The 23,472-nt window shown below is 50.4% G+C and overlaps 1 protein-coding gene across 1 annotated transcript in view; it reads left to right on the forward strand.

Moving 5' to 3' along the window:
• The window catches only part of LOC112961863 (fer-1-like protein 4), a 37,186-nt gene extending 14,023 nt beyond the window's left edge, over positions 1–23,163 (forward strand). The window contains exons 18-39 of the mRNA XM_026057507.1: positions 396–520; positions 895–1,029; positions 2,134–2,307; positions 2,547–2,663; positions 3,096–3,257; positions 3,564–3,723; positions 4,829–4,932; positions 5,367–5,498; positions 6,143–6,191; positions 7,365–7,471; positions 7,862–7,993; positions 8,717–8,827; positions 9,329–9,456; positions 9,975–10,145; positions 12,192–12,346; positions 15,003–15,181; positions 16,786–16,871; positions 17,847–17,945; positions 18,239–18,480; positions 20,438–20,727; positions 21,425–21,525; positions 22,169–23,163. Of these exons, the coding sequence (XP_025913292.1) occupies positions 396–520; positions 895–1,029; positions 2,134–2,307; positions 2,547–2,663; positions 3,096–3,257; positions 3,564–3,723; positions 4,829–4,932; positions 5,367–5,498; positions 6,143–6,191; positions 7,365–7,471; positions 7,862–7,993; positions 8,717–8,827; positions 9,329–9,456; positions 9,975–10,145; positions 12,192–12,346; positions 15,003–15,181; positions 16,786–16,871; positions 17,847–17,945; positions 18,239–18,480; positions 20,438–20,727; positions 21,425–21,525; positions 22,169–22,349 (3,140 nt within the window). The 3' untranslated portion in view covers positions 22,350–23,163. The remainder of the gene's footprint in view (positions 1–395; positions 521–894; positions 1,030–2,133; positions 2,308–2,546; positions 2,664–3,095; positions 3,258–3,563; positions 3,724–4,828; positions 4,933–5,366; positions 5,499–6,142; positions 6,192–7,364; positions 7,472–7,861; positions 7,994–8,716; positions 8,828–9,328; positions 9,457–9,974; positions 10,146–12,191; positions 12,347–15,002; positions 15,182–16,785; positions 16,872–17,846; positions 17,946–18,238; positions 18,481–20,437; positions 20,728–21,424; positions 21,526–22,168) is intronic.
• The last annotated feature ends 309 nt before the right edge of the window (positions 23,164–23,472 follow it).

The raw sequence follows: 23,472 nt of genomic DNA on the forward strand, positions 1-23,472 counted from the left end.
TCACAGCTGGAGCAGCAGGCAGGAGGGCAGCTTTGTAGGTGCTGAGTGGGCTGCCAAACTGACCATGGGCATGAGGTCTGCCCCAGACTCCACAGCACTTGCTGAGATTCAGTGAAACTTCTCAGTGGCAGATACTCACAGCAGGTCACCACACACTTCACATGTCATGTCCTTCCTGAGGATGACTGAGGAGCCTGCTAAGCTTGGTTTGCTTGGCCAAAACTTTTGAGACATGCTGGCCTGAGAACTGCAGTGAATGCCTCTAGAAATGGTGTCCATCTCTTGCAAGTTGTGCCCGCTCTCACCTGGCTGGCCCAGGCTCTCATTCGTGCATGTTCTGGCTGCAGGCAGGGCTGGTCAGGCAATGTGGACCTCTTTCCTCTTTTTCTTACCAGACTTCAGCTACTTCCAGCTCCGAGCCCATCTGTATCAGGCTAGAGGGATCCTCCCTGCTGATGACAATGGCCTTTCAGATCCATTTGCAAGAGTGGTGTTTTCAACTCATTGCCAGACCACCAGGGTGAGACCCCTTAGCAACTTCCTGGAGACAAATCATCATGTCCTCACTACCATGTTGAAAGCCAGTGCCATGGCAGTCCTCTGGGAAGTTTCATATCTCCTGGCACAGAGGCATCGGTGTGCTCTGGAGCAGCGTAACTACACTCAGGAAACATTTGACAAAACATTTATATCACTGAACATGGTATCAAAGGTTGATTGGCATGGGCTAGTTGGCCCCAAGTGTTCCTCTCGTGCTCTTGCCATCTCCCTTTCTGCCAGACACTGGCTGCATGTGGCTGCCAGGGGAGAGATCTGCCTCCCTCTCTTTACAAAGCAAACTGGATTTGTTTCCACTGGCTGTGGTAACCTCAGGCCTCCTGTCTCTATTTGCAGATGCTGGAGGAGACACTGAGCCCAATGTGGAATGAGCTACTTTTGTTTGACCAGCTCATTATTGATGGGAAAAGAGAGGAATTGAAAATAGAGACCCCTATCGTTATAGTCAACCTCTTCAACCACAATAAATTTGTAAGTATGGCCATACCTCCCCCCTGCTGTTGTTTCTAGGACAGGGAAGGTAGAGGAGATCTGTATGGGTTCAGTGAGCAGGAACTTAGGAGCCACATCTCTGGTTTCTGTGACTCAGCCAGAGTCCTGGTCAACTGGTGGTGGTGAGTCCCGGAGACCATGGTTGAGACTTTCTGCAGACTTTTGCTATGAGCTTGAGTGAAGCTGCAGGCCCCAGGGTGCAGGGTCAGAACTGTGCCTGAGCCAGGGCCTGGCGAGAGCTGAGCGGATCTGAGATCTTGCCTCTGGAGAAGCACTGCACCTCTCTTGGCCGCCTGACCAACTTTCTTGGCAGGCTTACATCATCGTAAGCTCATCTGGAGTTTATTATCATCAGGACAATAGCATAATTCATGCTGCACTCTCCTATGTAGCTCAGCAACTTTACTGGGTCCAGTCTGGGCTCCACAGTACAAGCCAGACAGTGACATACTGGAGCAAGTTCAGTGGAGGCCACTGAGATGGTCAGGGGCTGGAGCACTGGACGTACAAGGAGAGCCTGAGGGAGCTGAGTCTGTTCAGCCTGGAGAAAAGGAGGCAAAGGGGACATCTTTTTGCTGTCTGCAACTGCCTGATGGGAAAGTGTAGAGAAGAGGAAGTCAGACTTTTCTTGGAGGTACACAGGGACAGGATGACAAGCAATGGACACAAGCTGGAGCAAGAAAAATTCCAGCTTGATATAAGGAAACAATTTTTCACACTGAGGGTGGTCAGACTCTGGGCCAGGGGCCCAGAGAGGTTGTGGGATCTTTGTCCTTGGAGACATTCAGACCTTGACTAGATGAGATCCTGAGCAACCTGATCTAGCTTTGAAGTTCTCTGGTGCGTGGTCTCAGGCCATTTGCCCTGTTCTGCACGGAGGTGACTGTGAGTTAAGAGGCGCTCCTGCAGGCACCTCTCATTTGCTTCTGACTCTGAATGGAGCAGAGGCAATCAAAGCAGAGGACTGCAAGGGTGGAAGAGAGATCTTGTGCTGCCCCAGGCAGCTGGAATTAGCAGTGGTCATTTTTCTGAGGTGGTGAGATAACGCAGGGATGTTTTGACCTGCTCTCTCCTTTCTGGCAGGGCTCCCCCGAGTTCCTCGGCCAGGCCTTTGCCGTCCCGCAGGTACAACTGATCGATGAGCCGTACAGCAAACCTGCCCTGCAGTTCTTCGATTTCTACAAAGGAACCAAAGCAGCAGGGGAGCTCATCGCCACTTTTGAGCTGATTGAGCTGGATTACAGCGGCTATTTGGAGGTAACAGTCTTCTAGGAAGTCAAACGTTGTTGCTAGCTCTCTTGGGAGAGCTGTGCAAGGCAAGGAGGTGGTTGCATGAGGCCAAGTGGAGGATTCTCTGTTGAAAGCCACATCTGGTTTTCACTTGAAGGAAGGATGCGGAGGCAGAGCCTGAGGGCACAAAGTGAGGGGAGAGGGGAACATGGCATGGAGGAGAAACAGCTTTCATGGCTTTGTGTGTTCTGGCTCTATCTGTTCAGCCAACAGTGCCTGAAGATGTGGAGCCCAAGGAGCTTGGCTACCTGGGAGACCCTCGTGCTGGACGGTTCATCATCCCTGAGGGCATCCGCCCCGTGCTGAAGGAGTTTCGCATAGAGGTGCACTGCCTTCTGCTGGGCTGGCTCTGAGCCGAGCTGCGCCGAGCACACGACACAGCCCAGCCTGTGCAGACAGCAGGGCTCTCCCCAGCAGGCCCTGGGGAGGCAGTCGGGCTCAGGACTCGGGGCTCTGAGGCCTGAGCAAATGCCAGACGTGGAGGGTGCTTGACATGAGGGAGAAACCTTTCTAGTAGTTTAAAAGTGCCAGAACCCTTGTGTTTGTCCCCACAGCATGAGCTTGGATCCTGGGTGGCCAGGTTGCCACAAGGTACAGCCTCATGCCTCTCTGAGGGTCTGTGTCCAGTGGGGTGAGCGGGTTGGCAGCGGGCTGGAGGAGGTTGGCATCATGGCACTGCTGGGCAGGGGTGCGGGCTGTGTGGCCATGAAGTGCCTGGCCCATCTGGAGCAGTTGGGCAGCTTTGTGTGCTTCAGATCCTGTTCTGGGGCCTGCGGGACCTGAAGCGGGTGAACTTGTTCGAGGTGGATCATCCCCAGGTGATCATCGAATGTGCTGGGAAAAAAGTGGAGTCGGAAGTTATCATGACCTACAAAGAGAACCCCAACTTCACCGAGCTGGTCAAGTATATGGATGTGGTGAGTGAGAATGGGGCTGCCTGCCCCGTGCACAGTCTGTCTGCATGGGGCAAGGGTACTGGAGGGGAGCTGCCCCCAGGCCTGTGCTCTCCCAGTGGCTCCCCTCTCCCAGGGCCAGATGGTTCAGCTGTGGATCAAAATCTTTTTGAAACTGCCTGCTGAGAGCTACCTTAGCTGTGGTCCTTCACCAGCGACGTGCTGGTTTTAGGGCAGAACTGTAAAGTGCTGTCAGACCTCTCAGTTGCGGCAGGGCCACAGTGAGTATTGGTCTTGCTCCTACAAACCCTGCATGTGGCTCTTCTGCAGGAGCTCCCGGAGCAGGTCTACCTTCACCCTCCCCTCAGCATCTTCGTAGTGGAAAAGCGGGCATTTGGGCGCACTGTGCTGGTGGGGACCCACATTGTGTCCAATGTGATGAAATTCTCTCCCAGAGAGCTGGAGGAGGAGCCGGAAGATGAACCCAAAGGTGAGCTGCTTGGTGAGAAGGGGTGTTCCCAGATCAGGCAAGGCTCTCACGGAGGGAGCAGGGAACTTCTGTGTAGGGCAGGGATCTGCAGCCCTTCTGCCCCATCCTAGCCAGGCACTAAAGACCTTGTTTGAGAGATGTAAGATACCCAGCAAAAGCACAGCATGGGGCAGAAGCAGGTTTGGAGGTGGATTGTGCTCCTCACTGAGAAAATGTCTGCAGCATTTTTTGGAGGTGGGTGAAGTCAAATGGTGGAGTGCAGGGTAAATGCTGGTGTCTCTCTTTGGGGCTTGGGGTGGGGTGACTTTTTTCTCCAAGGTCACCTTATCATTTGGCTCCCCATCACATGGATAGAACTGTTCACCCATGGACATGACATTTCCTCATGGTCTCTTTCCTATGCACTATTTGCCTTATACTTGCAGAAACCAGAGGAAGAGGCACAGCTCACAAAGGTGTCTCAGACCAGCAAGCCATATAGCTGGGGCTGGGTATTAGACAATTAGACAATCTTATTCCTGTGGGAAGTTTATGTCTAGATTCAGAGATGTTTAGCCCAAGAAAGACTATTGTAATCATCTATTTCAACCTTCTGTGTAACCAGATTGGAGAGCAGTCCCCAGTGATACTTCCATCAAGCTTTAGAGAGTGTGAGCTGGTCCACTGGGACCTAAGATTTAAAGGTTTCTGGTTCTCTCACACAGTTGGGTCAAAGACTGCTTGTTGAATAATGGAGTCAATAAATAGTTCTATGATAGCAACAGCTAGAGCTCCTGATCCGGGAGCATGTAAATAAGCATGGTATGAAGGGGAAGAAGCAAAGGACTGATCTGTGGTGATTTCTGAATAGGGAAGTTATAGCTCCTATATCTAAGTTCTTGGGAGTTAGCAACAGGCACGTGGATGACAGTGGCCAGACCTCAGCGCTGTACTCGGATTTCCAGTAATCTTTTGGCAGGGTCTGTTAACAAGAGCTGTGAAAGTAACCACACTGTAGTGGGGTAAGAGGGAGGGTTTCCCTGTGGATTAATAACTGGCCTAAGAATAAGTAGCAGAGGGCAGAAATAATTGCATGGGAACATGAAGCGCTCTCTCTTCATTTCAGCTCAGAAAGTCTCGTCCCGGCCTCTACCCTCTCAGGCTGTGATAAACGTTGGCCTGGCAGCCGGTGACGCAGGTCCCAGTACTCTCCCCCTGAGTCTTGTGAAGGTGAGTGATGTGTTGGGCCTGCCAAATTTTGAAGTTTGGAAACCCAAACTGAAATTTAACAAACAGAAAAGAAAGTTCAAAAGTTCAAAGTTAGGTTTTGACAACCAGTGTTTGCTCTGGACCCAAATACTCCTCTTTCCCTGCCTATCTCATGGAAGAGCTTCACATCCACTTTTGCTGCTCCTTACCACTGCTGTGTGTCTGGGCTCTAGCACAGTGAGAAGAGCTGTGTTGCCTCGTGCGGTGAATACTGCTGCTTTGGTAGCAAAGCACAAACCCAGAGCTACATGTAGCTTCGCATCTCCTGTGCTCTGCCCCAAAGCTGAGCCTCTGGTGGGGGCTCTCAAGGCAATAGTGTGGTCTTTAGCATATGGTGTGTGGGTGTCCTGTATAGCCATTTCCTCACTCTGAGCCCTTTGCTCTGTGGTTTTAAGGCCCCTTTGAAGAAAATTCCTATCAATAAGCTCATAAAGAAAAATGATGAATATGAAGAGGAAAAACCAGAGCTGGAAGAACTGGATTGGTGGTCCAAGTACTATGAGTCCTTAAAGGAGCTCAATAACCAGGTAATTTCTTCTGATAGCTGTCAGCAGAGGCGAAAAGTGGCCACACTGGCTTGAGGAAGATGTTTTCAAAAGCACTAAGTGCCATGGGAGTCCTTGTGGCATGGATCTGCAGTAAGATGTGGGCTTTTATGTATCAAACATACTTAAGGTAGTCAGGTATCAAACATCCACCAAATGGACTGATTTCAGCTGGCAACGGATGCTGAAACACCTTTCAGGATAGGGGCCCAAGTGGTTTTGAGAATGGGACTGGGCTCTTGAGTTGTTTAGGCACTCCTGAAAATGTGACATCGCTGATTTTATCTGCAATGCAGGGTCTTTTGTGCTGGTTACTCTCTGTCCTGACCATCTTCTGAGGGTGGGCTATGGGGGTGTGATGTAGCCTGCAGTGCAGGTCTGCCACAAATCTCAAATCCTTGCTTGCCCTGTGCCCATCTGGTTCCCAACTAAAAAGCCAGCAAGGTGTGTATTCCAGGTGTGTCATTAAGGCACTCATTGGATACTCCCCAGAATAATGCTAATGCTAATTGATCTTGGGATAGGTATTAATGACTCTGCCAGAAGGAAAGTTCTGGAAGTGTTGTGTGCTTGGAAGGAGAAGCCTTTGCTTTCTGGGATGTGGGGTGACTCTGTGTGTGTTTCAGATGCGTAGTGATGAGGAAGATGCTGAGAATGATGACCTTAATGATGCAGGTGAGTCCTCTGGCAATACCCGGCTCTTCTGTGCTCCTGGGAGCTGAGGAAAGCAAAAACTTTACGCAGTCCCAGATGGTGCTGCACTTATGGAAATGGTGTCTGAGCAGGTAATGACTTTGCAACGTTCAGCAAAAACAACACAAGGGAGAGCAGAGAGACTAGAAACACTGGCAAGAGCTAACAAAGGTGATTTCAAGTTGAAAACATGAAATTTTTCTTGGGAAAGTTGGGAAAATTGTATTGAAGCAACAGCCTTCCCTAGTGGGCAAAAATTCTGCAGAAAAATCAGCTGCAGAGATTGTGGGATTGTCATGGTGAGAGCAGGAAGCAAAGGGGGGATGGACAGAAAGGGTGATGGAGAGGCAAAACCATGTGGGAACTGGGAATCACTCTGTGTACGTGGAAAGGCCTCAACCAAGATACAGGGTTCATTCAGAGGTAGCAGAAAGACATTAATAAGAAGCAAAGGATCTGGGAATGATGACGTGACTGTAGGGTCAGGTTTCCTGAGGCTGTAAGCAGTGGCTGGCTTAGCAGTGACCTGGGAGATGAAACAGTAAGTATAGAAATGATGTAAACCCCAGCGAGGGAGAGGAATGGGAGTGGAGGGATACCTGCATGCTGTTAGTGCTCAGGGGATTTGGGGTCTTTGGGAAATGGGGCATGGACACATCCTCTCTCTCCTTGGGTTCCTGTTTCCCCAGCCTAGTGCCTCAGAGAAGGGTCCTCTTACTCTCCAGGCAATGGTTGTCTGTGCCCAAAGCAGTGGCTATGTGTCAGCTGGAGATCTACCCAAAGCAGTGGTCCATCCACATAAGCATCCATGCAAAGAAGAGGATTAGCTCTCCTTTGTGCGTGCCCTGACAGCAGCTGCAGGCTGGTCCAGCCACTTTCCTCCATTTGCTCTCTTCTTGGCCACTTCCTAAACAGCAGCCATTCAGGCCAGTGGGGCAGGCAAGTCTGCTGATTTCTGTTCCCCCCACCATGCAGGCATGCCGAACTGAGGTGCTGTGAGGGCACATGTTCCAGACAGCAACAGCTCCAGTTGCCCTGACACAGGATAAAGCCCTGGCTGAATGCAAAAGGTCTTGCCAGGGTCATTTTGTAGATAGGCACTTGAGATGATGGGAGAGACCAGGATATTTCCCAATCTCCTTTTGCTGTTTCTAGATGGAGGGAATTTAAATGCAGCCTCTATTGACATAGAAGCAGAAGAGGAGGCAGTAATTGAAGATGAACCAACTCGACCCAAGAGGAAGCTCATTGCCACACTTCAGGTGGGTCTTGGGGTGACAGATCTGGCCTCTTTCAACCCCATCCCTTCAGCCATGTCCTCCTCACCTTCCTGCAGTGGGGATTGTACTGGGATGGAGAGTCTGACCCAGCAGTGTGCCTTGAGCCCCATCCTTGCCAGACTCTGACACAGCTAGTGAGACCTTGGAGCCAAGGCTTATAACAGAGGGACTTGTGGTTAAAGAGCTGGGATGTGTGTGCACATCTGGGGATGGACATGGAATGAGGGAAACTCATAATATTCTGCACTGAATAATACTGGGGCAAGACAGGACCAGGTGAAATGGTTGAATAAGCCAGAGGATGGTCTTTCTGAGTCTCCTCCCCTTTAAGATGACAGGAAAAGGCCCCAAATGACTTTCTATTTATTTCAGATCTACAACTCTGAGCTGGAAAGTGAGTTTGATAATTTTGAAGACTGGCTGTGTATCTTCCCTCTTCATCGTGGCAAAACAAATGAGGATGAAGATGGAAATGAGGATGAACATTTTGTGGGGAAGTACAAGGTATTGTATCATTTGAATGGCATTTGTACTGCACATGAAAGAAAATCCTTAGGGCAACCTGTATCTCAGAGCATTCAGACACCAGCAAAGCCTTGGGAGAGGGCAGGTGTGTGCAAGGTGATGTGAAGACACAGTGAGATATGGCCAGGGTACTGTCAGGTACTGCTGAAGTAATTGTGTGCTGTGATCCTTTGCTAGTGGATAAATGCACCTGATTTAGATTTTTCTGCTCTTACAAAGCATCAAGGGACTCATCCCGGTGGGGGCCCCTGAGTACGTTCAGTATGCAAATAAGTGTTAGCAAGCTTCACTGGCTTTAAAATTAGTAAAACTTGTTTACAAGAAGCATCTCTTCTCATTTGAAGACCCTGAAATACAACTACAGAATTTGATTTAAGAAGGTCCTTAAAATAAAACTTTGGTGCCTCCCTGCCTTTGGCAGTCCAGTTATGTGCTTAGAGATGCTCAGTTCTCCTAGTGTTGGCAGTGGTCTGATAGCTTGCAGGATAACCTGCCAGCAGTGACTACCTAGCCCATGTGGGCACTGGACACCTTGATGGTGCCTTTGGATAGAGCTGCCCCCATGGGCACAGGGATCTGTGCTTCACGTGGGTCAGTGGCTCTGATTTCTCAGTATGCAGGTGAGGCTGGTCTCAGTGGCTCCAGCCTGTCCAAGATATTCTCTTTTGTATCTTGTTGTTGCCCATAGTATCTTCTCTGCAGGGCTCCTTCCATGTCTACCCTGCTGAGGAAGCTGGCACAGAGCACAGAGTCTCCCAGGGCATTCCAAGGAACAGACCCATCAAAGTTCTCGTAAGAGTTTATATTGTTAAGGTAAGTTTCTTGTGGTGGTGTCAGTAATGCTTGGAGGTCTGTCCTTACCTAAGGACCTCCTGCCATTCTTCACTTGGGTAATGTGAGCGGTGGCCATTGTGAAGGGCTCAACACTGGCTTGCAGGCTCTGCCGGCCCAGTGGGAGTCAGCTATGGCGAGGGCTGGCATTCACATCTTGTCCATGGAAGTAAATGGGGAGCTCTCCAGGTGTTGTAGCTTCAGGGCTTGCTGAAAATTCAGGCAAGCATTTCTCAGCTCCTCTCATCTGCCTTGAGACAGTGAACTGGGGAGCAAGTAGACAAGACAACAACTGGAAACATCGGTGGCTTGTTGACTGGGGATTTGCAACAAGTGCCCAATTCCCTGCTGGGGCAGCTGCTGGCAAGACCCAGCCAGTGGCCTTGGGTGGTCTCAGGCCTGTGCAGTGTGACCTGTACACATTGCTCTCTGCAGCTCTCTGCAGCTCTCTGCAGGTATTGCAGAATTTCTTGTGTATTCCAGGCTACAAACCTGTCTCCAGCAGACCCCAATGGCAAGGCAGACCCTTACGTGGTGGTGACGGTGGGGCAAGAGCAGAAGGACACGAAGGAGCGATACATCCCAAAGCAGCTCAATCCCGTATTTGGAGAGTATGCAGGAGGTTTTCCTTTAGCAAGTTTAATAGGAATAGTGCAAATCTGGGGCTCACACTGGTGCCACACGGAGCTCTCATGTGGTGTCTTCAATTCCTCTTTGGTGTCTTCAGTTCCTCTTTGCTGGAGAATCCTGTGCTGTAACACACAGGTCCCAAGCATGTCTCCTGTGTCTCGCTGTCACAGGAGCCATAAGTGTCTGGGTTAAGAGGGAAGCAATATCAAGGGCTTGAGTTACCAAAGCAGGAAGCCAATTAGCAACAGAGCTTTGGAGAGCTCTTTCCCTAACTCCAGGACCTCTATCCAAGAGAATATGCTCCTGAATAAAAAAAATCCTTAGTTTGGATATGCACACTGAGAACTTCATACCCTGAACTTATGGAAAGGCAAACTCTATCAGAGTCTCTTGGGTTGGCAAATACAGTTCTTAAATGTGTAAGATGATTAAAATAGAGCATGTGTTTCATTTCCATCTTCTTTGCTAATCACACTGCTCCCCATCTGCTTCCATCCAGAGTTGTGGAGCTGACGGTCTCCTTTCCCATGGAATCAGAACTCACTGTGGCGGTATTTGACCATGATCTGGTTGGATCAGATGATCTGATTGGGGAGACCAAGATTGATTTGGAGAACCGATTCTACAGCAAGCACAGGGCCAACTGTGGCGTGGCTTCACAGTATGACACGTAGGTACTAGAGAGACATGTTAGAGACATGAGACTTGTTCTTCTTGCCTGCTGTTCAGGTTGGTAACAGACTGCCTCCAGTTCTGCAGGATGGAGCTCTGCTGATGTTATGTTGGAAGCTATTAAGTGACTTTTGAATCAACCACAGTCTGACTCCATCAATCAGATTAGACGTCCCTTTGAGCAGTGAGAACCAGTGTATAAGGCAGGAGCAGAGCCCTTTCAATGCAGGCCATGGGATATTGCAAAGGGGCTGGAGCAGCAATTGCTTTGCAACTGCCTGGAGCATGTGCTGGAGGAGAGGAGCTACAGGAGAGCAGAGGAGGCGATATCTTTAATTAGTCCAGGTCTTTCTGGCTGTGTTCTGCTTCCAGCTGAAATCTTATTTTTCATGTCCATAGAAGCAAGATTGAGCCTTATTTCATGTAGGGTTCTGAGAGATTCTGATTTTGGTTTACCTTGGGCTGAAAACTACAGCGTGTTTTGAGCCAGCTTGGCAGATCTGTTGCCCTTGTGCAGGGAAGACAACAGCTATCAGAAGGGCTGAGCAAGTGGCAGTAGCTACTTGCAATCTGCTCTGTGCATCTTAGAGTCAAACTCCAAATATCATCATTAGTTTGGAACAAAGCAGAGTGACTTTTTTAAATGAGACTAGCAGTGCTGATTCAGGACAAAGATCAGGAAGGTGGTTTTCCCAGGGAGTGGATTCTGGCACTCCAGCTGTGCTGACCCCTGCAGTCTTTCCAGCCAAGGAAAATGTGACTGCAGCCACCTCAAGGGGAGGAATAATAACTCAGCTCTAAGTGGATTCCCTGGGGAGGACAGGGCAGGAATACATCTCCACTAAGACACTTAGCAACCAAATATTTTCAGGGCAGGAGGTTTGCTGAGGCTGCTGTTCAGGCTCCTCTTAACTCCATGTAAACTTTCATCCATGGTATACTTTGAGCAGGCATCCCACAGATCCACTATGTGTTATATGGATAACTCCACCTCCTTTAGTGTTTCTGGCTCGTACCAGCTTCCTGTGATAGCTCTAATTCCCACTGCAGACTAATATATTTTGCATGTAGTAGCAAAATTTCTCTCACATTGCTGAGCTGTGGAAAAAAATGCTTACTTGACATCAATGTAATTTTGACCTCTTTTAGAAAGTAGGACAGTTTCTCTAGTAGTGGCTAGTTCTGTGAGCAGCAAGACTCATGATGTCTGTTTTCCTTTGGTCTTATCCAAAATGGATCCTCCTGTGTCTAATAAAATAGCTGAGCTCACGCTGTAGCTTTTCCTTCCAAGGAAACGCTAACTTGAGTCTCCCTCCTCTACCCAGGAAGCTTTTCTCACAGTATTGATGGGACAAAATACATCTGAGATGTGTCTATCAATTTTTATTTGAACTTGACCAACAAATGGAAAGTTAGTGAGAGAGCTGGGAGGCTGACAGGCAGACATCTGACAGCAAAGTTGCATGCACCTCATTTCACTAGGCAACCAAGTGAGGGATCACTCATGTTTAGACTGAACTTGCTCAACCTGTTTTCACTGTTCAGAAAGCTCCCACTGTTGTACACCATTAAAAATTAGATCTGACTTTTTTGGGGGAACTTGGTTAGCCTCCTGCAGAGGACGCACCAGAGGATGATGAAGCAGCTGAGGTACTGGCAGGTATGGCATATCGAACTTTGGTCTTTGGGCAGTTTTTTGCAAACAATTTTTCTTCTCCCCCTCTATGAGGAATTAGCTCTAGATGTGGAGATGAGTCCCCAGAATTGCTAAAACCTCTGTCTCCTTGTTAAGACCTGCTGCTCAAATTGCTCCTCTTGCTTCTCTTAAGCTAATGGTTATGTGATATGCAATGCTGGCTTGTTCCAGAGGAGGAGCATTCGTTTATTTTTTGTGTGCCTGTGAGAAAGAAAATCTGAATGCCCAAAGAAAATTCGAGTCAGGTCTGGTGGCCCAGCCTTGTGCTGGAGGGAAGGCAGGGATGTCTCACAACCTAGTCAAAATATCTGTCGTGTCTAAAATGAAGACATTCTCCATTCCCTGCAGAAATGGCTATAACATGTGGCGAGATGCTTTCAAACCCACACAGATCTTGGATAGTTTATGCAAGAAGAACTCGCTCCCTGCAGCAGAGTACAGACGGGAGGAGGTCAAAGTGAACAATCAAGTCTTCAAGGTCCCTCCAGAGGCTTTTCCTGAAGGTACAGAGCACTCTGAGAACCACTAGTGCTCCCTTAAATGGCCACTTGTGCTCAGCAACGAATGTGCTGATGAACCCACCAGCCTCTCCTCCTCAAAGTGGGAGGCCGGTTGAGCCTTTGGCCCTGACTCTTTGCCCTGCAAGGTCCAGGGTTTCTGGGTTGCTGTGGGGAACACCCGCAGCAAGCTTAGCACTCAGCGAGCCCAGTGATATATTTGTGCTTGGTGGTGCACTCTGGCCCTGGTTAGGTAGATGCTGGTGGTGTGCTGGGGGGAGATATGATCCAGACTGTTTGGTCCCTAAGTGGCTTCCCAGGCAGTGGATGAAACGATCACCCTGCAAAGTAACCCCACTCCCATGGCAGCAATGTGCTTGTGGTTTTGATGGCTTGCTGAGCAGAAGAAGGCTTAGCTTATTCTAGTGACTGAGGTTGGCAAATAGCTGTATTTGCATCTGTTTGTGGCCACCATCCCCAAGATACTGGTGTCTTTTAATTGTTTTGGGGGGGAATTTTTCAGTCTCCTTTCCTGTCCTTTGTTGGCTGAGTCTTTCAGGGATGTGCTCTGTTTGGGGGAGCTTTAGGTGCTTTGGGGGGCTCCCTACTGCTGTTGATTTCCTTCTTGTGGGCAGCTACCACATCCTCTTTGCTCCCCCCCCCCCCCCCCGAATTATAAACTGCTAGTCGGGGCCAGTAGCATCCAAGGATGTGGAAATCTTTCATCCTCTACATCAGCAGTGATGGAGAACCTCCCCAAGCACGGCTCTGTCCCTGGACATCCCTGCTGGACACATTCCCTCCAGTGTCCAACACTTGGGCAGCCAAGTCCAACCTGGAGGGAAGGATGGAGCAGACCTGGCCTGCTTGTGGATGGCTGGATCCTGTGAGGCAGCGCTGCCCATCCTGCTCAGAGATGGGGCATCCTACCTGTCCTGCCGACTTTCCCTTCTGCCCATTTCAGTGCTGCTGTTCCTCAGCTTTCCACTGACCTCTGCAGGCTGGTTATGTCATGAGGGGGAAAGAGATCCCACTCAGAAGAGCACAAGGAGCTTCTAGAAGCCCTTTTCCCCTTCCCTCAGGTTGCTGGGTAGCTGGGAAGTAAGAAATGGGGTACTGTCCTGGCGCTCCTCTGGCAGCCAGGACCTCCTGCCATGCTGGCCACTGGGACCCTGTGGGTTGGAGATGGGAGGTATGGACACACTCCCTGCTCTTCCTCTTGGAAAAATGGCCCTATCCCCACTTTCCTCTTTCTCTTCCTCTGCCATGTGCTTTCCATCTGCTCTTTTGGAAATAACTGGATCAGTCTTCCTTTCAGAGTCAGTTTAAACAGGATTTAAGATTCTGTCTCTGAAGTTTTTGTTCATTTAAATAGACCCTTTCCCTCCTCATTGTATTTTCTCTTGATTCCATTTGGGAATCCCTCTTTTTCCTTTTGCCCCTTTGCCCATTGGTAGCTGTGGTTGTTTCCCTGCTGGTCTTATCTCTACCTGAAGCTGCAGAGCCTGCATAAGCCGCATCATCAGCCTCAAAGGCTCTTTGTCTTTTTATTCCCAATTGTTTTCATCTCTCTTTTGAGTCATTTTGGCTAATTCCCATTGTGTCTACAATCTTTTCTCAGATGGGTAATTGCACTGGGTTATATCTGGACTGTTTTTTTGCTTTATGTGAAGCAAGACCAAGAACTACCCATTTTGTCAGGGCTCCCATTGCCCCCACTAGTATTTGAAAGAGCTGTTTTTAGAATGAACCCATTTGTTGATTTTTACAAAATCAAAAAACCCAGATAGGGATAGCCATCCCCAGCTGCATGCTCCTGCTGTGCCCCTGCAAAGCTTGGGCCTCGACAGGGGGGCTGATCCTTTCAGCACTTTTGTCTCAAATATCAAGACCTGCGTCAGAGCCCAGCTGGCTCTTGGAGTCGGCAGTGGGTGGCTGTGGTTCAAACAAGGCTGCAGTGCCTTGAGCTGAAGTTGGTGCTGGGGAACACCTCACAGCTGTCTCACCTGGCCTTGAGGTCCATCACAAGGGCATCTGTGTCCCAGAGGGACACAGCCATCTGGGGATGGCTTGGGCTGGTTTTGTCTCAGACTGACCTCCAGACAAAGAGCTGATGCTTTGTTATTGTGTCCTTGCCCATGGCTTCCTGCTTTTTGCCCCACCAGCGGGCATTACTTTGGTCTTGAATTGTATCGCCTCCATTTGGCTTGGCTTCACACCAAATGAATCAATTAACAGTGTGGACTGGGCAGGACAGGGCCATGTGTCACTGCTGAATGACAAGTCGTGCTTCCCCACAGTGCTTCTGGGGCAAACCTGCTCACCTGTGGGTCTGCCAGCATTACCATAGAGACCTGGGGAATTAAACTCTCCCAGAGGGTCACAGCCTGCTCAGTATCTGCTAGATCTTTTGCTTTTTGCCCTTTTCCTCTTACTTCTCTTAGCTTGCTTGTCTCCTGCTCACAGTCTTCCTCACTGCTGCAATATATTGCACACTTGCCCTTTAGCCTTGCCCTCCTGCTTCTCCCTGTTTTGTTCTTCTAGTGAGGTGCTTGTTTACCCAGTCTGCTGCCTTCCCCTACTTGTGTCTGAGACTCATGTCCTGAAGTGGTTGTTGCTGACCAGGTGCCTTCATCTTCTAACTGGCTGTGTCCTCCTGCAGAGGCCTTTGTGAGGAATGAGAGAGGAGTGGCAGATGAGAACTGGTCAGCGCATGATGAACATAAGGCTTTGTATGTCCTGCAACACTGGGAAGAGATGGCAGGATATGGGTACAAGTTAGTACCAGAGCACGTGGAGGTTCGTTCCCTTTACAACCCAGAGAACCCTGGGCTTGTGCAGGTGAGACGTGTTTCCTTGCCCAATTTGGACATAATTATGGGGTGAGACCTTCTGTGCAGCTGGTCCCCAGCCCTTTGGCTGGACTCCCGTTGTCTCTTGTCTCCTCCTCACTGTGAGCCCTGCACACTACCCCTTCCCAGGTGGGTGGCTGGACCTGCGTCTCTGCATAGCCAGGCCTGCTAGGGAGGCGTTGGCCTTGAGTATCCTTTGCTCAGGTCCACTCTCCAACCTCTAGTGGTGCTCCTGGACACCCTTTCCACAAGGGACCTCTGTCCATTGATGCTGTGGCCACCAAGCTGGTGGCCCAGGGTCCTTCCCGTCGCCTCAGGCCACAGGGTGCTGCTCTGAAAAGGAAGCTGTGTGGGTGGCAAGGGACCTGCTCTGCCTTCTGGGCCATGCCACCACCATGCTGGGTGGTTGTGTCCTTGCCTTTCCCTGCCCACTTCCCCCCGGCACTAGCAGCAGCCCTCCAGCCTCCATTTTAAGTTGGGCCTTGCTGCCTTGCCTCTTCCTCTGCTTTGTCCCCTATCACTGTTTCTTTGCTCCCCTGCAAGTGCCCTGTTCTGCCCTCTTGGCTTCTCCTTGCTTGCCCAGGGCAGCACTGCTGGTCTTTCCACTTGCCCCAGACAGGGCCTCAGCAGCTCTGCCAGTGCCTCCGACCTGGGAGCATGTGGTCTGGATCCTGGCTTCCCTGTAAAATTATCAGTTGCTGGCTGTTCAAATGGCAAAAACTGTTCCCAAGCTGTGAACTGAACATCACTGGGGCAGCAGTGTCTGCAGAGAGCCCACAACAGCAGCTCCAAGAACTGGCGATTCCTTCTGCCAATGGCAACAGCTGTGTGTTGAAACTTGGCCCACAGCCTGTCCCCTGCAGAGTGTCCAGAGCTGGAGTGCTGAGATGGTTTGCTTGGTGACAGGTCTGCCCTGGAGCCGGGGTGGATGTGTGATTCCCAGTTTGGAAAAGCTGAGATGTTTTCCCAGATGATCAGTTGCAGATTGTCACTTGCAGGCCCGGGATACCCCAGGGTCACGATGTAACTGCTGCTTGGAGGAGAAACATTCTTTCTCAGTTTTACGCAGTGTAGTGATTTGAGCTCAACCATTTCAACATCCTGCACTAACATCTCCTGTTCCCTTGGGTACCACAGATCTGTCACACAGCAGAGCTCTGCAAACACACTGATGTTGGTTAGCAGTGGAAACGCATCTGGGGAGGGGAGGATCAAACCTGTCATGTCACTTTTCTTGGCTATGCCAAAACATTGCACCTTCATGTGCTTGTTTGTTAAAACAGAGTGAGATGTCTGTTTGTGTTTGAAATAGACTCAGTTCAGCTGAAATGGTTTTTCTTGTTTGGAGGATGGAATAAGCTGTTTTTTTGTATTCCCCCCCCCCGCCCCCCAGTCCTATCTAAAATGCAGGTACATGAAACTGAAGTGCTGGGGCATCAGCAGGCAGCTAGTTTCAGTAGAGCTGGGGTTGGAGGGAGCTGAGCTAGTGGCTTTCTGGCAAGAGCTTTGGACTTGCTGGACTGAGTCCCTGCTCCTTGAAGAGCTAGGAGGTGGTCTGTCCTTTGAAATCTCTCTTCTGTCTTCTCTTGTCAGGGCTCCTTGCACATGTGGATTGACATGTTTCCAAATGACGTTCCCGCACCGCCTCCTGTCAATATCAAGCCACGACTGCCAATCAGGTAGCACTCATGGGAGCGGGACTGGGGCTGGAGAGCCCGTGTGGAGGGTCCCTGTCCCTTGCTATGCCTGGTAGGATGCAGTGCAGTCCTGCACAGGCTGGCAGGTCTGTGCTAGCTTGGCAGTGCCCTGGCACACAGCTCTCCTCTCTGCTTCAGCTCTGACTGCAGGACAACATTTTGGGCCCATCAGTGTGGTGCATGAATGCTTCAGCTGCTGAAGTTTTTGTGAAGGGTAGGGTTAATCTCCTCTAATGCTGGACATGGATGAGACAGAAATCCAGGTCTGAGCTAGTCACCCAGCTCCAGTCTGGCTAGTTGAGTGATGTCCTCTGGGTGCCTGGAGAAGAGTTGATGTAGGAGATCTGCTGTCTTAAATGATCTGTTGGGTCTACTGAGACGATTGGTCCAGATTCTTCTCAGAGGTGCACAGTGAAAGGACAAAAGATAAAGGACACAAATTGCAGGAAGGGAAATTCCAACTAGATCTAGGGAAAACATTTTCATGATGAGGGTGGAGCAACGCTGGCACTGTGACCCTGTGGCCCAGAGAGGTGCTGGGATCTTTTCAAAACTCACCTGGACATTGCCATGAGCAATCTGATCTACTTTGAAGTTAGTCCTTCTTAGAGCACGAGGTTAGAGTAGAGACTGCAGAGGTCCCTTCTTGCCTAAGTTTTTCTGTGTTCCTATGGCTAATTGGTGCTGGGTGGGTTTCCCAAACACCAGGAATTTGCGTTGTGTAAGGTGCTTGTTTTGACTGTAGGTGTTTGACCTGTGGGGTTGTAGCCCTGCATGAAGGGCTTTGTGTGAGGCTGCTGGGCCTGCCTGAACCAGAGGAGCCCTAGGCAGGGTCCCATGGGGCCTTTGTGATAGGTGGGCTCAGGTCCTACTGCTCTGCTGGTGTGGGCTTGACCTGCCTAGCCAGGCACTGAGGGCAAGAGCACGTGTCTCACCGTGCCTGGGTCCCTCCCACAGCTACGAGCTGCGTGTGATTATCTGGAACACAGACGATGTGATCCTTGATGACATCAACCCAATAACGGGAGAGCCTTCCAGTGACATCTACGTCAAAAGGTCTGATGGGAGCCAGGGGGAGGCCAGAGCGTGGCTGTCCCGCTCCCTTGCTCTGACCCATACCCCTCACTGCCTCCTCTGAACCTCTGCTCCTCCCTGCCCCAGCATAAGGTGCCCCACTCCAGTCCCCTGCACTGACTGCTGTACCCCCAAAGATGCTGGTTAGGTGTTGGTTCAGCTTGGCTATCTGACCCTTCCTTTCCTCCCACCCCATGGGGTTTGTTCCCTCTGTCCTTCTGCTCTGTGGTGCTGCCTTTGGGACTGGATAGGAGATAACTGAGTTCCTCCTGCAGCTGGATAAAGGGGCTTGACCACGACAAGCAGGAGACAGATGTTCACTTTAACTCCTTGACTGGGGAGGGCAATTTCAACTGGAGGTTCGTCTTCCGCTTCAACTATCTCCCAACCGAGAAAGAGATCACCTACAAGAAGAAGGATTCCATCTTCTCCGTGGAGGAATCGGAGTTTAGGGAACCGGCTGTTCTGGTCCTCCAGGTCTGGGATTATGACAGGATTTCAGCTAATGACTTTCTAGGTACGGTATGGTCTGCTGGGAGTGGGGTGGCTTGTCCCTGTCTCGCTCCCCTCACCTTGTGCGAACATTGCAGCATTTTGCACAGGGCTCAGCTCTCTGAGAAGGAACACGAGCAGCACCGGATTGATGTCTTTGGCTTAGCAGCCATCTGGGCTGGCTTTTCCCATGCAAGTGATAGACAAAGTCTGGTGGTGCACACCCACCCTACAGAGACATGTTGAGCTGGCAGGCCTGTCCCAGGGCCTCATTGTCCTTTTCTGGGACCGGTCAGCCCCAGGACTGCTAGGTTCTTCTTCCTCACAGCCTATCTGTTAAACCTGCTCAGTGTCCTTCCTCTCTCTTAGATTTGTAGTTCCAAAAGACCTGGCAAAAAAGCAGCTTTCCCAGGAGCTCATGCTGGGCATGGGGATTGGCAGCCTTTGTGACTCCTTTGGCACTTGTCTCACCGCATCCCGTTGCTGGAGGCTGAGCTCCTTTCTGCCCCCTTGCTGCTTTGATACTTCTTAGTAACCAGACTTGCTGAGCTGGGCATGCAGCAGGGGCATGGCAATGAAGCTGGGCCAACAGTGATGCTGCCCACATTTGGACACAAATGCTTCTCCCCTCCTGCTTCTGCTCCCGTTCCCAAGTTTGCAGCACTCTATTCAGTTATCCCTTCCTTCTTCAAACTTTGACCTCCTTGCTAAAAAGCAGCTCCTCTGCCCTGCTGTCTCCCAGGCAGAATAAAACTCACTTGATTTATCATCCCTCCATAGTTTATTCCAAAGGACTTTATTTCCATGAAGCACTATTAATGGTGATCTGTTCAGCAGTGGTACACAGGGACTGAAGAAAGCATTAGACAGCTATCCCAGGGCTTCCTGGCCCATACCATCTCAGAAACATTTAGGCAGGAACAGGACTCTGCAGTCTCTACTCCAACACCCTGCTCCAAGCAGGACTAGATTCAAAGTGGCTCAGATTACTCAGACCTTTTGTGAGTGAGTTTTGAATATCTCCAAGGATGGACATCTCAGAACCCCTCTGGGCCCCTGTCCCAGGGCAGCACCATTCTCATTGTGAAGTTTTTTTCCTTAGTTAGTTTGCCTTGCTACAAGTTGTGCCCGTTGCTTCCCATCCTTTCACTGCACCCTTCTGAAAAGAGTATCCAGCTGTTTTCTAGCTCCCTTTAGGCTGTGGAAGATGCAATAAAATCTCTCCTTCATCCTCTCTTCCCTGGGCTGAAAAAACCCAGGTCTCTCAGCCTATCCTTCTATGACATGTACTCCAGCCCTGACCATCTGGGCTACTGGAGTCTCTCCAGTTTGGTGACACCTTTCTTGTGTTGGGGACCCAAAACTGGACACAGTTTCCAAATGCAGTCTCACCAGTGCTGAGCAGAGGGGAACACCCACTCCCCTCAACTGCTGTCTGTGCTCTTGCCAATACAGCCCAGTATATGGTAAGACTGATTTGCTGCAAGGGCTCAATGCTGAACTGGGACAATAGCCTCTTCCAAAGGGAACAGGGGTGCAAGGCCAGGCAGGGGAATGAACTGAGGCTGTTGCAGACGTGAAGACTGACTTGAACCTTTCAATGAGTTTTCCAGATTTTATAATTCCTTATTAAAGTTTGCAGGGGGAAAGGGGAGCTTGGGCATGCGAGGAGAGCAGGGTGGGTCATGGCAATGGAGTGAAAATGACCCACTGTACCACCGGCAAACCAGACTGGCCATATCAGAAAATGGAGAGACAAAGCTGTGACTTCTGCCTCTTAGTCTCTAACTCTTGGTCTGGTCTTTCTTATGCTGAGCTTCAAGTTCCCCTCCTGAAAATGAGCAGGAGTCTGCTAGATCATTCTGGCAGCTGGGACCTGCTGGTGGTGGCAGGAGCATGGCTGAGACAGGAAGAAAGATAGCTAGTGCGTGAGGCTGGCCTCAGGATTTCACTAGGAGTTCTCCTCTTCGGTGTTCCCACAGGCTCCATTGAGCTGAAGCTGCATGACATGGTGCGGGCAGCCAAGAGCTCAGAGCATTGCACCATCAAGATGGCCAAGGAGAATGCCACACCTCGCTTCTCCATCTTCCGAAACAAGCGCATGAGAGGCTGGTGGCCCTTCATCAAACTCAGAGATCAAGAAGATGAGGAGAGAGAAGAGAGGGAAGCCAATCAGAAGAAGAAGAAGAAGAAAAAGAAGAAGTGGAGTAGCTCGATCAAACCAGAGGATGTTCAGTTCACAGACCCCAGTGGAAACAAGTACATCCTGACGGTAAGACAAGGTGCTGGCAGGGGTGAATGGAAAACCAGTGTTTCACCTTTGTCTTGACAGGGCAACCGGTCCTGCTTGCACATTGCCTGCAGCCAGGAGAGACCTAGCTGCCTGGGGCTTTGTGCAGGGTCCTGGAGACTTGTCCCATCTGCTGCAAGTCCAGAGCTTCATCTCACACCGAAGTGCCAGCTCCAGTGATGTGCAGTGGGCGTCCACCCTCCCATCTTCCTCTGCACTTACCATAGAGCAGTGCTTAGCAAGGGCAGCCTGTGAGGTGCACGTGGCTCCCTGTCAACCAGACAGGACAGCACCAAGATAGGCCTGTGCCAGAGTCTCTGCCTACTCTGGACAGGCAGGTACTTAGTGTCCCAGGGCGACTTGCTGCTGGTGGCCCTGTTGGTGGACCATAGTTTGTCCCCAGAGGCAAGTTGTATTCAGTACTAGTGTGGAAGGCTGCAGCCAAATCTGGAGAGCTGGGAAGTGCATTATAAATACAGTGCCTTCCCGGAAAACAGTTTCTGGCCAGGCCACAGTTCCCTCTGGTTATGAAGTGAGAGATCTCTGTGGCTAATGGCTGGAGAGAAGAGTTGATTGCTTGAGCATCTGTTGGTGGAGCTGGGAGATAAATACGCAGTCCTGGCAGGTTTGTCAGTGAAGCAACATAAAGCCTGCGGCTCAGGTATGTTCTCCCCTCCAGGGTAAGGTGGAAGCAGAGCTGCAGCTGTTGACCGTGGAGGAGGCTGAGAAAAGTCCTGTTGGTTTGGGCCGAAAAGAACCTGAACCCCTGGAAAAGCCCAAGTGAGTATTCATGTTCATCACCTTTAAAATGGGCAGAGTGGGGCCAGGGACAGCTGTGTTCTCTGGCAGCTGATCATGTGGGAAGAGGGAGCAGGCATCGATTCGTGAGGAAACCAAGAGCAGAATCAAGAGGCCCTGGGCTAAGGGGGTCTGCAGGACTGAGGCTGCAAGTGGGTTCCCAGAGCTTAAGTGGATCCAGCAGGCATTGTGGCTGCAGCAGCTGGGCTAGAGCTGATCTCAGCAGGTTCCTCAACCCAGCTGTGCCACAATGTCGTTCCTATGAAGGGCAGCTCCAATTTAACCATGTGAATGTACCCAGCTGGCTGCGCAGGTTCGGAACAGCTCTGCTGCGTGCTGTCCTGGAGGCACAGTGTCTCTAGCACTTTCACAGGAGCTGTGGTTACTGCATCGGATGTGGGAGAGAGGAGAGTGTGGGGTGGGGGACCCCCTTCTCTTCCCTCAGGCAGTGGGATTGGTTAGGGGAGGGAGCAGGCCAGGCCATGCAGCTCCCCAGATGATGCTTTCCTCAAGTAGCAGGAAGACCTAGTGGCCCATGATGGAGGCAGGGCACCAAAGCAGAGAGGACAACACAGTGCTCTGTGAGTGGACCCTCGGCTAAACTCTTCTTTCCCTTCTGTTTCAGCCGGCCAAAAACATCTTTCAACTGGTTTGTGAATCCCATGAAAACCTTTGTGTTCTTTATTTGGAAGCGGTACAAGAAGTACATCATTGTGCTGTTCATTGCTGCTGTTCTGACCGTCTTCCTGGTTCTTTTGATCTACACCATGCCTGGATACATCAGCGAGAAGATCATTAATGGATAAATGCTCTCTAGAAAAGAACTGCTCAAAGATGGGGGGGATTATTGCAAGAACCAAGACTGGACCAGAAAGTTTAATGAAAGTCTGCAGATTCCCAGGCAACCTTTGAGTGAGATGCTTGGAAAAGTTGCCTGTCTTTGAGTGGTTGTATTTCATGCAAAGTACCCATGAGATGTTAAGTAACCAAGCAAGTAACTTACAAGGCAAACTCCTTGGAGGACCAGTTACAGCTTTGGGATAAATTTGTTCTTTGTTGAACTGAGGTGTGGGGGGGAAGGATTGGAAAACTATGATGGCTGGGGCTAGCCACACAGACTTGGCAACTGAAACCAGCTGTTGTCATTGGGAGCACTTCTGGCAAGGATGGTGATGCACAGAGCCATCTCCTCCCATCGCTGCACCTTCCACTTATGTTCCAGCTTGACAATACCTGGCACTTCCCAGGGCTCTGCCTGAAGAATTCAAAACAGCCTTCACATTTTATATGGGGAAAGGTAGGTCTTGTAGAGAGTCCTGGTGGAGGTGGGACCCAGGAGACCTTTGAAGGGGGCTCTCTGGGGTGCTGCTGCAGTGGCTTGGTGAAGGAGAGAAGAAGGACAACACAGCCAAAATCCACTTTCAGTGTTGTTTTGAATCTTCATTTCCACTGGAATAAAAGCTCCTTGCCTGCTCTCTTCAACGTTGTTTGGACTTTCTGGCTGCTTTCTCAAGCCTGAGGTCTGCCTGCCTGCACAGTCCTCTCTGATGTGCTTTCACCCTTCCTCCGTGACAGCACAGTATTGGGACATTGGTGTGGATGTTGTCAATGTGAATCTGTATCGTGTTGGGCTGATGTAAATTACATGAGACTCATTCTCAGTATGGTCTCCACTGCCCTGGGGTTCCTGTCCTCTGCACAGGCTTTACTGAGACAAGCCCTGACATTTACTTTGAAGCAGGTTTTGTGACCCAGAGCAGACAACTGTTTGCAGTGGGAGGTTTGCTGCGTTTATAGGAACTTCTTGCCTGTGTATGTGCCCAAAGTATTTAGAAATGGGCCAGACGTGGTCGGGGGGAGGCCTCTGGCTGGGACCCCGCAGCCCCTGGTTGGGGGTGGGCCCAGCCGGGCCGCTGGGTGGGCGACCCA

The sequence above is a fragment of the Apteryx rowi genome, unplaced genomic scaffold, assembly GCF_003343035.1.
Source record: "Apteryx rowi isolate R43461 unplaced genomic scaffold, aptRow1 scaffold_0, whole genome shotgun sequence".
Taxonomy (NCBI): Eukaryota; Metazoa; Chordata; class Aves; order Apterygiformes; family Apterygidae; genus Apteryx; species Apteryx rowi.